The following is a 16,816-nucleotide window of genomic DNA, read 5'->3' as shown; positions in this document are numbered from 1 at the left end:
CTCAGTTTGTATGTTCCTTCTGCATAAAATATAGAAGACAATGCTCCTAGCGGTGAGTACAGGTAAACTGCTTGGGCGGGGGAAAGGGAGGAAGCAGGGTTGTGGTAATAGATGTTGTTTTTTTTTTGTTTTTTTTTTTCGGAAAACAGCTCCACAAGAATAATGCTACTTCTTAGGCGTGAATTACAGCTTATGTTTACATTGACTCTGTGTTTGTTACGGATCTGTGTACCCCATTTACATTAATGAGCACTTGAAAGGATGCGAAAAGCGATTTTTCGCGCCATATTTGTGCACGTGCAGTTGGAAAGTGTATATTTAAGGTATATTTTTTTCGATTATTTGGTGGCCCTTTGCATAATAAATATATCGTGTGGCCCAGTCTTACAAGTGCTCGCATAATGTCAGTCACATGCCTAGCTTTTTTTATTAACATTGAAGATGACCGTTTGGAAGGCCCCGCTATCCCCCACCCATCCCTCCGTGGCATAAAACCAAATTCCACATATAACTTGAAATGACACAGGTTAGCTGTGTAACCTAGCTGTAGCCCTGAAAACGTCCACATTCGACAGGCCACATACTTCAATAAGTGCACATTGGCAAAGTCTGTACCTTTTGACAAGTTCCGTTTTCTCATATAATCTGAAGGATTAAACCTGTTACGAAATATTACAGGTCTTCTATGTAGGACTCGACCTTGCAAAATAACATAGGGGTAGCCATTTTTGTTTTTGACTTAAGTTTGACTTTAAGCCCTGCTCATGTCCTACATTTTAACCTTGAATTGTCACTAAAAAGGATGACAATCCTGACTATGAGCAGTGACGCCTGTCAAAATTGAGTCTATCTTACATAAAATTCTATATGAAATACCTATGGTTTTGCATGCTAAAGTGTGGCACGTGGCCGTTAACTATTACCTATTGTAACACACAAAAGAATTTGAATAGCCGCGGAGCAGGGCTTTAAGACAGGTAGCCACCAGTCCTAAAATCGATTCAAATTTTGGACTTAGTTTTTTGTCTAAGACTTTTGATGAATAAGCTTAAGTCGATATTTTAAGATTTAGTCAAGACTTAAGTCAGATTATTAGTCTTAGCCCTTTTGTGAATACGGCCTTTGTTTTCCTACGCTTATACACAGAAATAGAACACAAAAAGCGAGAATTTCGTGCTTTGCCATAGACCACTAGCTTACCGTATGATCTTTGGTATGCGACAATTTTCTTTTGTTATGCAAAGTGAGCTAAAACAGGTCTTTAAAGAGCCTATTGATACCGTTAACACATAAAAAACGAGAAACCTATGATTAGCTTACAGCACCGTTAGACTGAACGGTATGCGACCATTTTTGCGATAATGTTCCATTGTTATGCGAAGTGAGCCAAACAGGTCTTTTAATAATGTCAGACAGATACTACTAGTAACACCAGGTTACACACACATGAAGTTTCCGTATTTACAAAACAGACCATTACAGACTGGGTGATTTGAAAATAGTTCAATGCTTACAAATTATTTTCTTTCTTGCGTGATTCCATACGGGCACGGGTAATCTACGTCATTAAACATCAAGGTTTTTTTTACCTTTTTACAATTAAATGTATATGTGTAACTACGATATTTGAAACTTGCTAGGTATTTCTAAAAAAAAAATGTACATCTGCGACTCTATTCCGTCAAAACTCTCAGCTTGAAAGGAGCAATATTAGATAATACATATTAAACTGATTATAAGTGATGTTCCGCAGGCCAATTCTTCTAATACCTGTCTATATATTCGATGATTCAAGATTCCAGTTTGAGCCAAATACAAATGTATACTTTACTCCACTCCCCACAAGCACTTTGCCTGTACTCAGCCTTCTATAGTTTCTCTTATGCAGAAGAAACAGCAAACTGAGGGACGGACAATCCCATTACTACACACACACGCGCGCGCATATTTATAGGTTATTAGCTTTGTTTCGGGAAGTATGCACGAGTTCTTCAGCGGAAATATTGCGCTACTTTAGGAGCGGAATATTCTTCCGCTGAAGAACGAGTACATATTTCCCGATGCAAAGATAATAACCTTTTTATTACATACGCATCTACACGTATAAATATAATGGAAATATCATAAATTTGTTCAATAGTCTGAATATGATTGACAATACTGTACTAAATAGAAAAAATAGTGCAACAACAAACGCTGAATTACGTCACGCACCCGATATGAAATTCAGGCTTATGGAAAAATATTGACGTTTCCGGTACCAGTGTAACTTAACGGGGAATAGAAACGAGTATGTAATAAATATATAATATATAGTTTTTACTTTTACTCGTATATACCCGTCACGCTCCGAGAACACATATCACTGTGTAGAACACTCCGGCTATGAAATCGTAACTATTTCATACAGATGAAATCGCAGGGTGACTGCGAAAATTGCGTTTTACATCTGCAGGAAATTGATTTTACATATGTGACCAAAATTTTGTTTTTACATTTGTGACACTTTTTTATTACATATGTTACCAGCAACATTTTTACATTTGTAACAACTCGGTTTTACATTTGTAGAAAGTTTTTACATATGTTACCATTTTTACATATGTGACCATTTTTACATTTGGGGGTCCTACAGTGGTATCTTATATATTGCATATACATGGGAAAATATCCTAAACGATTTGTACCGATGTTCATCACAGTAAGATGCTCAAAATTGCATAGTCATTAATTTTCAAAAAACGGGTCACCGGCAATGTATTTAGTTATTTATATATTAATATTTCAAAGCATTTAAATGATTGAAAATATGTACACAAAGTCTTTCAAAACTTCATTTGAACTAATGATTGTTCTTTCACCAATTCGAACGACATTGCTACAAGGTAACATTATAATAAGTTGCTTTACACATTTCGTGACAACATGAAAAGTCAGTGAAAAGCGAAAAGATCATGAAAGGTTTCTGAGTAACACCATCGTTACGTACATTACACGTTCGTCCTTACCATCAAGGAATACCTATAACAGTTTATGAAAAAAGTGAATGAAGTAGATTACCTTTACATTTTTTTATATTCATGACAGTTACTCTGCAGCAGGAAGGTATTCCACATATTTTTTTTATTATATACTTGTATAAATTCTGTCAAAATACAGCTTGTATTTCACAAGTAAATATGAACAGGCAGAAAAAAATCCGTATTGTACCTTTTGTATTGTATGTTGCGGACTACTTTTATTTAATATGCATGACCTGACATAGTTCTATAAAAAGTGCACACAAAAACTTCATTCATGTCTATTTTAACATTGACAAACATTTAAGACTTCATTCGTTAACAAAACAACAAACAAAACATGGATGTATATAATAAAAGTGTTAAAGGGTTATTACAATAGTAGCTAGATCTGGGATGTTGTATTCGGCTCTCGTGAATTCTGCAAGGACGGATCACACTCGGCGCTTGCGCGCTGGCAAAATCCACTCGAGCCGAATACAGCATCCCAGATCATGCTACTGTTATAATAAACCTATTGTACTGGAATCCTTGAGGTCACACTTTTTATGGATATGTTTGTTTATTTTGTGTTTAACCCCGTTTTTCAAAAGTATTTCAGTTATGTAACGGCGGGCAGCCTGGATTCTGTACCAGTACAATTCTGTTCTCCGCAGTAACTGCCAACTTACATGAATCAGAGGCTGAGGACAAGTGATTTCAGACACAATGTCTTCAAATCGTCACATAGAAATACGCTTCGCCCGGGGATCAAACTCGCAACCCCGCGATCCGTAGATCTGCACTCTCCCTACTGAGCTAAGCGGACTGGCTACACATTTATGGGAAGTTGGTTATCTGTTTGTAAATCAAAACTATCTAAAACTGATATTATCCGATAATCGTGGATGCACATAAATTATCAAATCGATAATTACTGCAATATATGAGACTCAATTGTACAAAATTTCAAGAGTGACTTTTTGTTGTGTTTATGTACTGCACAACGTTTCTATGGTTGTTTGGTTTGGTAAGTAAAGGAGTGCTTAAGTAAGTAAAGGAGCGCTTGGTAAGTAAAAGGAGCGCTTGGTAAGTAAAGGAGTGAGCGCTTGGTAAGTAAATGAGCGCTTGGTAAGTAAAAGAGCGTTTGGTAAGTAAAGGAGTGATTGGTAAGTAAAGGAGCGCTTGGTAAGTAAAGGAGTGCTTGGTAAGTAAAGGAGTGCTTGGTATTGCTGTAATTAAAGACAACAAGGAAGTTCAAATATTAAAAAGAATACAACGTAGCGCCATATTTGAAAGGTCAGCGGCAGGAACCAGTGAACTGGACGCAAAACGTCATTCTTAGTCCCATCCACGTTTATTTAAAAGTAACTGGCACATGGTCTCGAAAAAAAAAACAAAACACCAGAAGACAAATATCAAAGCAGCTAAATGTCAGTGGACTTTTAAAACTGCCTATCATGGAGTCTTTTACATGTTTCGTCATGTATATTTTAATAGGGAAGCACATCATTCAACTATTTGTTATCAAACAGTAACTATAAAATTGCATTTACTTTCATAAAATCATTTTGATAGCAACGAATTGATGCGCACACTCTGTTGCGAGCAATTTGAAAAAATGAATCAAGCAAATCAAAGGATATGAATCACCATAATAGCTAGTCTCAACTTGAATACAAGGAAGTTTTGATTTTATTAAAATCGAATGAATTTTCACTAAACATTTAAACAGCTAACAATGTGCATATAGTTGAAAAAGGCTTTTAAAATGCGTGCGATATTGTGCTCGGGCATGATGAATTTCAGAATACGCAGCCGAATAGATATTTCTTCGGTTGAGATCAATCACTTCCTTATATCATAGACACTACTAGTGTATTATAAGAGTAGATAAATTTTCTGCAAAACATCAAAACCGAAATCCTCTGTCGTATGGCCCAGGTAATTTACTATTATTGATCATTCTAACTTTTAACGCGGTACTGACAAATTATTTATTTGCATAATTTCGCTGTGTGTAGCACTAACTTTTTTATTTCATTAAAACATATTGAATAGGAGATTCAGACCAGGAAGAAACACGATCCGTGCACAGCATATTTAAGCAAGTAACATTGGATCTTACAATAATCAATAACTGAAACGATTAAAATCGAATGCATTACTAAAACATGAAACAACTAAATAGCAAATACGCAATTTAACGATAACGTGATTTCAAACACATTTTGAAATACTTCAGATGAATGGATTTCAATGAGACATAAAATAAAAAGAACCGTAAACATTTTAACTTATTTCGATTTTTCAGAGTATGCAACGAAAGACCAATTACTTTAAAAACAGGACTTTTAAGTTGTTTCAGAATAAAAACGACGGAACAATGCTACTGAATACAAATTTAAAAATGATAATAACAGCCACATGATAATGTTACTGAAAGTTTGATGGCTGTCTAGATCAGGAAAGATATTAGATTTTGTTGAAATTGTCATACTATTTAAATGAAAACAATATATTTTGAATATAAACTTGTTGTTGATAGCGCATATATACAACGAGTGACAACAATTCAATTAAATGACAACCCATTTCAGCTATAGTATACAATAATGCAGCTGCGTCTGAAAAAATAACATATATATATAATTGTATGAAATCTATGTACCACTTAAAATTTTATGCTTGTTAAAAAGACAGAAAACAGTTTTGAATCATACCATATAAACTGTTTGAATGACCAAACCTTTTCGCGTCCGAAACGAATTTCGACGAAATGGCAGGTTTCAAGCTGACAAATATAAAGCTTAGTAAAAAATGTTTGTCAGAAAACATGGATTCCCAGGAAACGGCACATTGAAAAAACCCGGAACAAACTAGCTGACACAGAAGAATATAGAGCAGAAAGTAAATAATACAAGAACACATAACATATATATTGTCGCAGAATAATCCGTAATAAACCATTATACTCGGCGGTACCGCATTGGAACGGTATGTTGGACAACAGCTAACAGCAATCGGAAGTTTCCGTTTTATTGTATATTATCCGCTTGTAAGCTCGGTATTTCCCGATTGGTTGGTAATGAAACCGTTTGCTGGTAACGAAAGTATTACAGTAACGACTTAATATCCGGATTACCAGGCGTCACTACTGGTCAGTTGTCTAAATTCTATTTAGCGGATCACCAATAAGAAATATTAGAAACACGTTCTACAAAAAAAAAAAAAAGAATTTGATTTCTGAAGGTCTTCAGAACTATAGTAGCATTTACAGTTAAATGATGGTTCAAACAATGTAGGCCTACGTTGTTTTGATTACCACATATTGCTTTGTTTGATCTAATTTGAACTCTTTATTCTTAAACGACCTGAATTGTTTTCCTGTAAAAGAAAGAAGAATTTTGTGATTTTATGCAACAAAGCTTTTTAGTATGTCACAATTATTACGGTAAAACGTCGTAGCGGCGCGCTGGAAAAGATACCCGCACAAATTAAGCAACTGTTTGGTAGATGGCGTCAAGAGCTCGCCGCTGAGATAAAAAAGATGTTTCTACGGCTTGCATTTTCTACACTGGCTACACAATGTACCATTCCTAGTAAAACAAATGTGACTTAAATACAACATTTCAGGTGCCACTGAGGCCAATCTGAAAGGAGAACATGGCAGAAACTGTTAATGCATACAGACTGCAATATATTCTTTTGCTTGCTCAATGTAGTTATCACAAGAGTTGTTAAATCTTTACATAAGGCAGAAATTCAGAGTCTAAATATACAAGCATCCATGGAATAATGCATGATATTTTTTCTGGAAACGAACACAGTTTTGGCCAGTTGTACATAATATCTGTAGAAAGACCAAACCGATAAAACAATAGCAGACTCGGTCTGACTGAGTCTACTCGTATGGGTAGGGGAGGGGAGGGGTGTGTGTGGGGTGGTGGTGGGGGGATAATGAATTTGTGATACACCTACTCATAGTATCATCCCAAGCGGTATTCTGTTACACAGATGTATAGATTAAATCAATTTCATGATCGCAAAGGACAAGAAAATGTGTTAACACCAAGTCCAAATGCACGGGTTTGTTTTACTGCTCACACAAGGCACATACAGACTGATGTTGTCTGTAAGAAGACCGTTAGGAAGGCTAGAACGTCACCAAGCAAAACAAAACTAGACCGAGATCATTCATGAGTGGAAACACCCGTCACGCAATGAACTTCATTTTTATTAGCTAAAAGAACCCTTTAAACCATTTAATAAAACTGTATTGTGAAATATATACATGTACAGTACTGTCACCCCTGATTGTGACATATCATCAATATAAAGGTCATGTTAAGAATGGAAATAAAAATTACTTTACATTTTGTGTAACAGTTGTGTATTGATGTACAAGACTGACACATTGTTGTGTTTGATATATCTAGATTTCTTTACATACTCGGTACTTTGTTTTGATAACTGAATAAATGTGTTTCTTCCATGATTCGGTTCAACATTTATACTTGGTCCTAACAATGTTTGTTCTTTGTCTGAAGGCGCAGTTGTTAATAATTTAAGGTTTGGATCTACCATCTGTGTTGTTTACAAATTTATGATATAGAGAATATTTGTTTGTTTTAGTGTAAGATCGAAATATATTTCACCGAGTGAACACTATAATGTAATATTTTCGCGAGTGGCACAGCCACGAGTGAAAATGTAAATTATGGTGCTCACGAGTAGCCACTCGTGAAAATATTACATTATAGTGTTCACTCGGTGAAATATTTCGATCTGTCACTGAAACAAACAAATTTTCTATTTATTTTATGCATTTTAATGGTTTTAACCCAATTATATTCAGTTTGTCCGCGCAACGTCACCGGTGCATTGCATCATAACGTCATAATGTCGTGACGTCAGAATGTCTTTGTAAAAAAAAAACTATAAATAGTTCTAGATTCTATTACGTTTCCCGATTTCTTTTACATTTTGTTATCATAAAAATGTAAATATTTATGATCCTTTAATTGCTTTTATGCATCTTTATGAGAAAAAAAGGATTTGTTTTGAGTCATCATCTCAAAAGGCATAACCAAATTTGAATGGTAAAGGCAAAGCCCCGACAGGCATTAATTTGGAAGGTTATGTCCCACCCTCCTCCATAGGAGGGTTTTTGGGGTTTTCCCCCAAAATAGGATATATAATATCAAAAACACACTTTGTTGCGCTGTTTTTATATTAAAGAGAAAAATTACCCTTTCACTCCGCGATCTACTCCGGGTACTAATACCGATTTATGGTTCGTTTGTAATGTCTGTCTTGAGATGGAGGTCTCGGATGCAACACAGGACTTACTTTTTGGGAGCTGTATGTCTATAATATTCTTCTTGATGGAGCTGCTGATTTATCTCATACGAGTAAAATTAAATGTAAAAATGTTCAAACAATTTTCACTAAAATCAAAGTTCCGTCTAATGTTGCTCTCATGCTGAAAAGGACATTAGTTTTCTATAAAAAATCTTCTTTCATAAAATGACAAGGATGTTGCTACAAAGACTGGATATCAGTTTAACTCGCCACAGAGGTAAGAGCAAAATGCGTTTTAACAAATTGTTTGTGGGGTGAAATTAAAATCAAACTTCATTAGGTTGAAAAGAACATTCAAATTCATATAATTAATGATTACAGCATACGAGTTTCATCAATTGCTCATGATACCACATCTTCTACCTATCGTCTGCTTCAACAAGAATTTCGCGCTTAGTATTCTTCAAAATAAATGAAAATAAACTGCGCCGTTTTCCATCAATGATATTTTGATAGAAATGAAATACATATAAACTATAATGATAAATCATTAAGTTTCAAATGATTTTGCTTTTGGCACCAACAAATTCATCGATTTATTTTGAATCTTAACCATACTTTGAAATAAATTAAGTTTGAAAAAAAAAAAGATTTATATTGTAGGAAATTAGACATAAAGTAGCTAGAAAACGTAGGTATGTAAACTTTTCTAGTGCCGCTACCTCCCGATCCCGAAGTTCCGTAAATCATTGCTCCGGCTATAAGTGCCCAAGTACGAAATGACGATGGGAGGGATGCGAATATTAATTCGGGATCCGAATGTTACACGAATGAAAAATGCAGTCCTTGTGAATATTTAGAAATAGCCATTTGGTTGGTTTAACAGGCCTATTTTATCACATATAAAGGGCATTAATTTTATGTCGAACTGTGATGGACGTATGTAGTACATTTTGCCTTAGCGGTCACTTACAGGTATTATTCATTAAGTAGCCAATCAAGAAACTTCGCAAACTCACTATTCATTTGTGCCGAATAAAAAATACTAAGACATTGTTTTGATATACTTATGGGCAACACTTCGGCTGATACTACAATACTGGAGCTTTTTGAAACTGAATAGGGAAGATCAAAGTTAAAACCAGTATCTACAATGTTTGACATAATTTGTTTTTGACAGGCACTATGTATATAAAGCTGTAAGACTTAAAGTGTAGTACACGAATATAATTTTTCTAGTATGATATATATATATATATATATATCTTTATTCGTATAAAATACTCACGAGTACAATTTTGAAGCAATGGTAAGGGTAAACGTGTAACAAGAAGTTATCATTAGGTTCAACACATCTGACCGAAAGCGTTTTGCTATTGATCATTTAAATTCTAAATTTGACTGGTAACTTATTCTGTCACGCTCTTTGGAATAAAAGTAGCTAAATACGTCTCTCATTGGTATAAGACACTTTTTTCGTCCTGCTGTTTTTGAATTACCTTACATTTACAGTAGTATGGTTTCTTTCTGTTTATATTATTCGAACGCAGTTATTAGAAGCTTTTTTCTCTCGTTTTGTTTTACAAATGCAATGACACTGCAACTTATGCCCATATTACCAAGTAATGAGATCCAAGCTACTAAAAGGGAAAAAAACTTACCTTGTGGTTATGCATTTCGCTATTTACATTTGAAAGCAGTTTCACCATTTTTTCATAGTATTTTAGATACATTTTTTTTGCATTTAGCGGCGTTTAGATTATGACGCAAATGTATCTGATAACATATACTGTTATTTTGATACAGACAGAAGACATTTTTGACCGGTAACTTGATTCAGTATTATATCTTATAAATCTTTTGAAGATTACTAAAATTTCTTTACTGGCGTGTCTGAATCATGAAACGATCATGAAAGGATATCAAATTATGTTAACCTGACATCTATTTCTTGTAAAAGTAGTAAAACTTTTGTTGGTTTTAACCAGTATGGTATCATTTGCATTTAAGCAAGATGAACACTTACAGTGGAATAAAGGTCTACAGTAGAAATTATTAAATGAATTACAGTTGTGAAATATTTACTAAGCTGTAGGACTAGGAGTACCAAAATCTGCATTAAGCAAATATAAAACATTTATTTTGACCGTATCCCAGAGTTTCAGACTGCACTTGCTAATAAATTTCATTAAAAAGTGGAACGTCTTAACTGAACGACTGAAACGTCGAGGTCTGATAATTCTTCAAACATGTCCTCGTAAGTATGAGACCGAAAAAAGATGCAATCTAAATAGTTTGCGCAAATGGTTTGTAACAGTTTTTACGAAGGGGAGGAGGTGGAGGTATGAAGTGTTTAAGACCAAAAAAATCAACCTTGCTACGTTCCTGTATTTTCTTTTGAAAAACAAATCTACAAAAATACATTTGCCTGTAACCCATTGACTGAACTGCGCGTTTTAGGTGAGAAATGTACGATTGAAATGGGTAAGTGCACTTTCCCGTTCATGACCATGGTTCTTATAGAATACCTAGGAGTAGGGTATAACATGTACAGAGGCTTTTTCTTTCTGATCTGGTGCCAGTGGTATAAGCGTGTAATTAGACTCCACACCGCTGACCGAAAGAGGTTTAAATTTTAAATCGGAAAATTGTTTCGCTACTCTTCGTGGTATAAAATTAGCTAAATGCGTTTCCCGTTTCTCCAAGACGCTGTCTTCAGGCAGTCTTTTGAATTTCACATCTTCCATTAATTCATTTCATTTACAGTATGAGGCTGCTGTCTGTTTCTATTGTTCGAACGGAGTTATCAAGTGCTTTTTATTCCTATTTTATTTCACAAATCAATGACACTGCAACTTATGCCCATGTTACCAAGTAATGAGATCCAAACAACTAAATTGGCATAAAAACTTACTTTGCGGCATTCACTACGCTTCATACATTTTAAGATCATTTTTTCCACCGTATTGTATATATTGTTTCATTTAGCGTGTTTAGATTACGATGCAAGTGTAACTTAATGAGTAACATTTTTGACTGCAAAACTTGATTTAGTATTATATTTGGTACATCGTTTGAAGATTATTAAAATTTCTTTTCTTTTTCTTTACTTGCGTAAATGAAATGATATCTTAATATGTCAACCTGACATAGCCTTCAGTGCTATACTTAGATTTTTAATTTTAAGTACAGTCAAACTTGCTTGAGAGACCACAACACTCAATGACTCAGATAATAATCCTACCTTGCATTCATCCATACATCTGTATGTCACAGCTTAGTGAAAAGTCATTTCAATGTAATGTTAATTTTCATGGTAAATATTATATAGTTTTTCTTATTATGATATATGATGTGGTTCGAATAATATTATATCTAAATTTCAGATTAAATAGTGGATCTGAATTTATTTTATTAGACTTACAACATTTTTTGATATCATACAATATGCATATATCTTACAATTTTCCGTCATTCCCGCAATAATTATCAATAGCTTGATAGGTAGGTCTATCTGCAGGAGCGGCTACAAAGAAATTAAAAAACATTAAAACAACATGCTCAAAATGATCAATTCAAGATTGTTTGGTCTTGCATATTATATATAAGCAACAAACATGAATTTTATTTCACTGATAAATTTCAGTATTTCACAGAAGAGCATAAAATAAAAGGTTATGTTATAAAAGACATATGGTATTCTGGTGTTATAAACCAATAATTTAAAATTACTTACCCAAAAGTATAAGAAATAGCTCCTTTGTTACTTTTCCCATCTTGGTTTTTATAGTCTTTATTCAAGTATAAACAAACACTTGCACGCTGCAAATTTCTCACGTGTATATTCCAAGAAACTTATATGAAATGTTTTTCTATGCGACTTGTGAATTTATACTCGGCGTCCTAATCCAATATCAAATATTATTTAAAACCATGCAAGAGTGTTTCAAATAACCTCCGTTATAGCAATTAAACGGTGTTGATAAATATCCAGATAATAATAAAGTAAGATAGAAATAGTACAAAATACAATTTCAATAAACTCATATCAAAGTAAATTTAGAATTAAACTTTGTATTTTTAACTATTGAACAGTGAACATTTGTAACAGGAAATAATGTGCTCTTGGCCATGAATAGAGTAAACTTAAAGGCGTATGCTAGAATTCCCTGTATATGAGATGGGCGAAAATTTTCCCAGTAACAGAATTTCTTTAAACTTTGGATATTGAAGGACAATCATCTAAGAAACAAAAATATGCAATAAGAATCATAGGTCACCGGTATCGAAAAAGAGTTATCTGCCCTTGAAAACGTCATTTTTGGGGGAAATGCCGTTTTCAAGGGCATATAACTCTTTTTCGAATCCGGTGACCTATGATTTTTTTGCATTTTTTTTTGTTTCTTAGATGATTGTCCTTCAATATCCAAAGTTTGAAGAAATTCTGTTATTGGGAAAATTTTCGCACCAAATTCTAGCATACGTCCTTAAGGCAAAATTGGCTGGTAAACTGGGAGATTTATGTTTAGGATAAACATTTCGTATATGCAAATCAATGTAAGAAATAGATTTAAACCAACAGTAAATGATCGAGAAGGGTGAGTAAGGAATGTCACATATTTGTTACGTTGTATTACGTACCGTAGCAAAGACGGTGCTAGCGTACTCAGCAACCACTTTCAGTCAGTAGTATGTTATAAAGTAAAGGACGAAGCTGTTCATTTTTTACTAGGCATACGGTGATTTAAATATATTTTCAAGTATCATTTGAGACTTCTGACATATTATTCAGATTTTGTGCTGTATATTAATCAAAGTATGTCCCTGCAGGAGTGTGAGGTTGGTCAGAAAGAATGATTAGTACTGTGGATGACGCTACCTGATATTCAATGGACAACACCTGGATGAACCCACTATTTGAATATTAATTTGATTCTTTTCGTCCATGAATCACTTTCAAACTGAACATTCTCCATATAAATGACAACAGTTGTGTGTCAAAAATTCCCTTAATGACAAAGTTTCGAAAAACAAATTTTGTAGATATAGAGCGCAACCAAAACACACGGCATAATCAGTTTGAAAGTCTGTTCACGAGAGGTAATGGAAAATGTAACAAATAAAACCACACAGCAGGATAAATTAAATGGACTCTATGATTCTAAAGTACAAGAACATATATCAAAACATAACACTAAATCTAAGTACTGGGAGACGTATCACGGCCGCCTACTGTTGTGATACATGTAGTTAAGAAAATCTATAAGAATAACATTTAGAAGGCTATAGCAGACTGGGTTTGATTGAGTCATTTCAAAATACAAGTTTCTTTTTATGACACAAGACTGAGTGAATACATTCAGATATATATAGATATGCTTCAAGTTAAGCATATCGTATCATTTTACAATATGTAACATACTGTAGCCATGACGAAAGCAGTAGATCATTGATAGACGGAAGTATATATGACAGGTAATAACGACATATTTCAGGTACCATTGCATTGCAATAAATTGTTTCTTTGCTCATTTATCTAAGGCGCGGTCTTCCTAGATTTCAAACCAGTTATAACTTGTACGAATGAATACGTATCTCCTTCCGATGATGGAACATGTGACCTCTTAATCAGTTGTATTTTGCTACATTTTCTAAGCGAACTAAGCAAGATACCCCAATAAGGAGTCGACATAAAAATTGATTAATAAAACACATAACAATAGGTTCGTTACTCATTTGCTTTAGAGGTATGTTAGTTTAATTATCTACATGGCCAGTTTTGCCACTAAATCTGATCATCATTATATACGAGCATATATCAATCAAGAGTGGCTTTGGAGGCAAACATACACACAGCTTGATATGGTACTAGTATTCGTTTGTCAATACACTTCGCGACATGGAAACTTTAAGTAAACAGGCGTTATTTTTTCTATATGCTACTTTACTTCTTTGTAAGCCTGTATTACATAACATATTCTTAATAATTGAAATTCCTTGCAGATGATATTGATATAGGTGTAAAGGATGTAAAACGTTGATATTCCAAATTTTTTAGTTCTTGTATTAACGACAGTTGAAGAAGATACTAATTTCACATTGCAGTGTAACCTGTAAACAATTATCTAACGTCTATGTTTAAGGTGACAGGGTACATTTGGTTTCAAACTTTTTGGGCACGGCCAGGCTTTCATGTAGCGAGTCGGTAGTTATATTGCACTTCCCTATTGTGCAGAATCAGAGTGGTCACTTTATAAATATTGTGTGCATGTTTTGTGCTTTTAATTAATCACAAAAGTAGGACTCACAGAAAAAGTCATACAAAAAAAAAGACAGTTACCATAACGAAAGTTGTACCTTTCCATTAAAAATAACACGCCCAAATCATCAATTCTGCACTTTTTTGAGAGCCTGCAATGATCCCGTTGCTGGAACAATGTCCATTTCTCAATTTAGTAGGACCTACTGAACTGCAGGATATAAATGGAATGTCGGCCTAGCCATCTCGTTTTTTTTTTCTTTTTTTTCTTTTTCTTTTTCTTCTCACAAAATAGCAAAATGTACCCGAGTGTCAATCAACAAACATGGAACTCTTCAATGATATGAATTTCCCGCGCCGAAGATGACTATGACTGATGATACGAAGCTAACAGCAGTTAGTTTTACAACCGACATGAGAAATTACATGTATCAGCTGTTTAAAATTTTCTAAAGAATTAACAATCATTATCTCTCACTGTAATTTACAGACATCAAAAATCACGAAGTTCTATTTTTTACAAATACTGACGGGGCCAAAATTCGAAGTGTACCCTATTACCTTAAGTTACTAAATATTCAAACTATTTTCATTCTCTGATTAAATAATAATGAATGTATCATTGGTGTAATAAAAGGCATGTCTGTGTTGTACTTCCTTCTAATTGAACAAATTCAGGTATAGTCTAACATAATCATGACACGCCAAGTTGTAAACAGTACAATAGCACAAAACTTATCTTATTAACTGTTGATTTAATGTATTTTCTAAAGGATTTCTTGCATGCTTCCTGTAATTGAAAACTTGTTTCCTATATTTTTGATATGGAATAACATAAAAAAGAAAAACTTGTAAATCTAATGCAAAATTTCAAAGGAAAGTGAAAGTCAGCTTAACTCTACATCATCTTTATATGACATTTTATAATGTTACTGAAATGTTTTCCTGCTTCTAAGGTTCAATGCTTGTGATAAAATCCTAGTAGGTTTTTTTTTGTATGAATCAATATATTTCTCCGTTTCTTAAAAGCAATGACTGGAAAATCGATTTTAAAACATGTACATTTTACGCTTACCGATTATGAACGCAAATGTTTAAGAACAAGTGAATGAAGTATTGCCATGCAATACAAAGTCCCCTACTGGAAGGCACCTAATTTTCTCTACTGCAGTATAACATAATGAACTGATATCTGCCAATGATGTGATTTGATTTGATTGATGTATAAACAATATTGTACTATATATACAATATGTTATAACAAAACACTTGGATTAAAATTTATATATATAAAAACCTACAGTTGTTTTCATATTGAATTTTTTTGGCTGATTATAAAAATGTTATCATGTAAGTTATTTATAGTAACAACAAAGGGAAGTTAATCTTTTTTTAAAAAAAAAATCTATATAATATAAGTCCACAAGAAACTCTTTAACAGGTAGAGATAGGTCAAAATACACCTAAAAATTAGATGTAACATGCATGCTGTACCACAGAAAAGTGGTCTCGATTTTTCTCTACCGCCAGTAATAAAAAAGTTACAATAAAATCTATTTAGAGTAATAACAAAGGGACGTAATTCTAAAAACAAGGGTGCCTCATGGTGGTGAACATTTGGTCCAAGTTACATCAAAATCCCTCCATGCATGAAGAAGAAATGTTCCGTACAAAGTCATTCTTGAATTTGACCTTTGACCTCTAAATATGACCTTGACCTTAGACCTAGGGACCTGGTTCTTGCGCATGACATGTTGTCTCATCCAGGGGAATATTTGTGCCAACTGATATCTAAATCCTGCTTTGCATGACAAAGTTATAGACCGGACAGGTAAAAAAATCCTCTTGACCTTTGATCTCAAGGTGTGACCTTGACCTTTAAGCTAGGGTACTGGGTGTTGCGCATGACACGTCGTCTCATCATGGGAAACATTTATGCCAAGTAATATTGTAATCCCTTGATGGATGACAGAGTTCTGGATCGGACAGGGAAAAAACCTTATTGACCTTTGACCTCCAATTGTGACATTGACCTTTGAGCTAAGGGTCTGTGCTTTGCGCATGACATGTTGTCTCATCATGGGAAACATTTGTGCCAAGTAATATTAAAATCCCTTCATGGATGGCAGAGTTATGGACGGGACAGGAAAAAAACTCTGTTGACCTTTGACCCCCAATTGTGACCTTGACCTTTGAGCTAGGGGTCTGGGATTTGCACATGACACGTCGTCTCATCATGGGGAACACTTGTGCT

General features: G+C 34.1%; 1 protein-coding gene across 2 annotated transcripts in view; it reads right to left on the bottom strand.

The window, feature by feature from the left end:
• Window positions 1–16,816, bottom strand: part of LOC123561058 (nephrin-like) — a 107,187-nt gene that overhangs the window by 31,998 nt on the left and 58,373 nt on the right. Inside the window, exon 1 of one of the 2 annotated variants that reach the window (XM_053516561.1) lies at window positions 12,040–12,440. The exons of the other annotated variant lie outside the window; for it this stretch is intronic. Within the exon in view, the coding sequence (XP_053372536.1) occupies window positions 12,040–12,079 (40 nt within the window). The 5' untranslated portion in view covers window positions 12,080–12,440. Of the gene's footprint in view, window positions 1–12,039; window positions 12,441–16,816 lie in introns of those variants that run through there. 2 annotated transcript variants of the gene reach the window in all.

The sequence above is a fragment of the Mercenaria mercenaria genome, chromosome 10, assembly GCF_021730395.1.
Source record: "Mercenaria mercenaria strain notata chromosome 10, MADL_Memer_1, whole genome shotgun sequence".
Classification (NCBI taxonomy): Eukaryota; Metazoa; Mollusca; class Bivalvia; order Venerida; family Veneridae; genus Mercenaria; species Mercenaria mercenaria.
The sequence above is the reverse complement of the archived record's forward strand: the minus strand, read 5'-3'. Positions and strand labels throughout refer to the sequence as shown.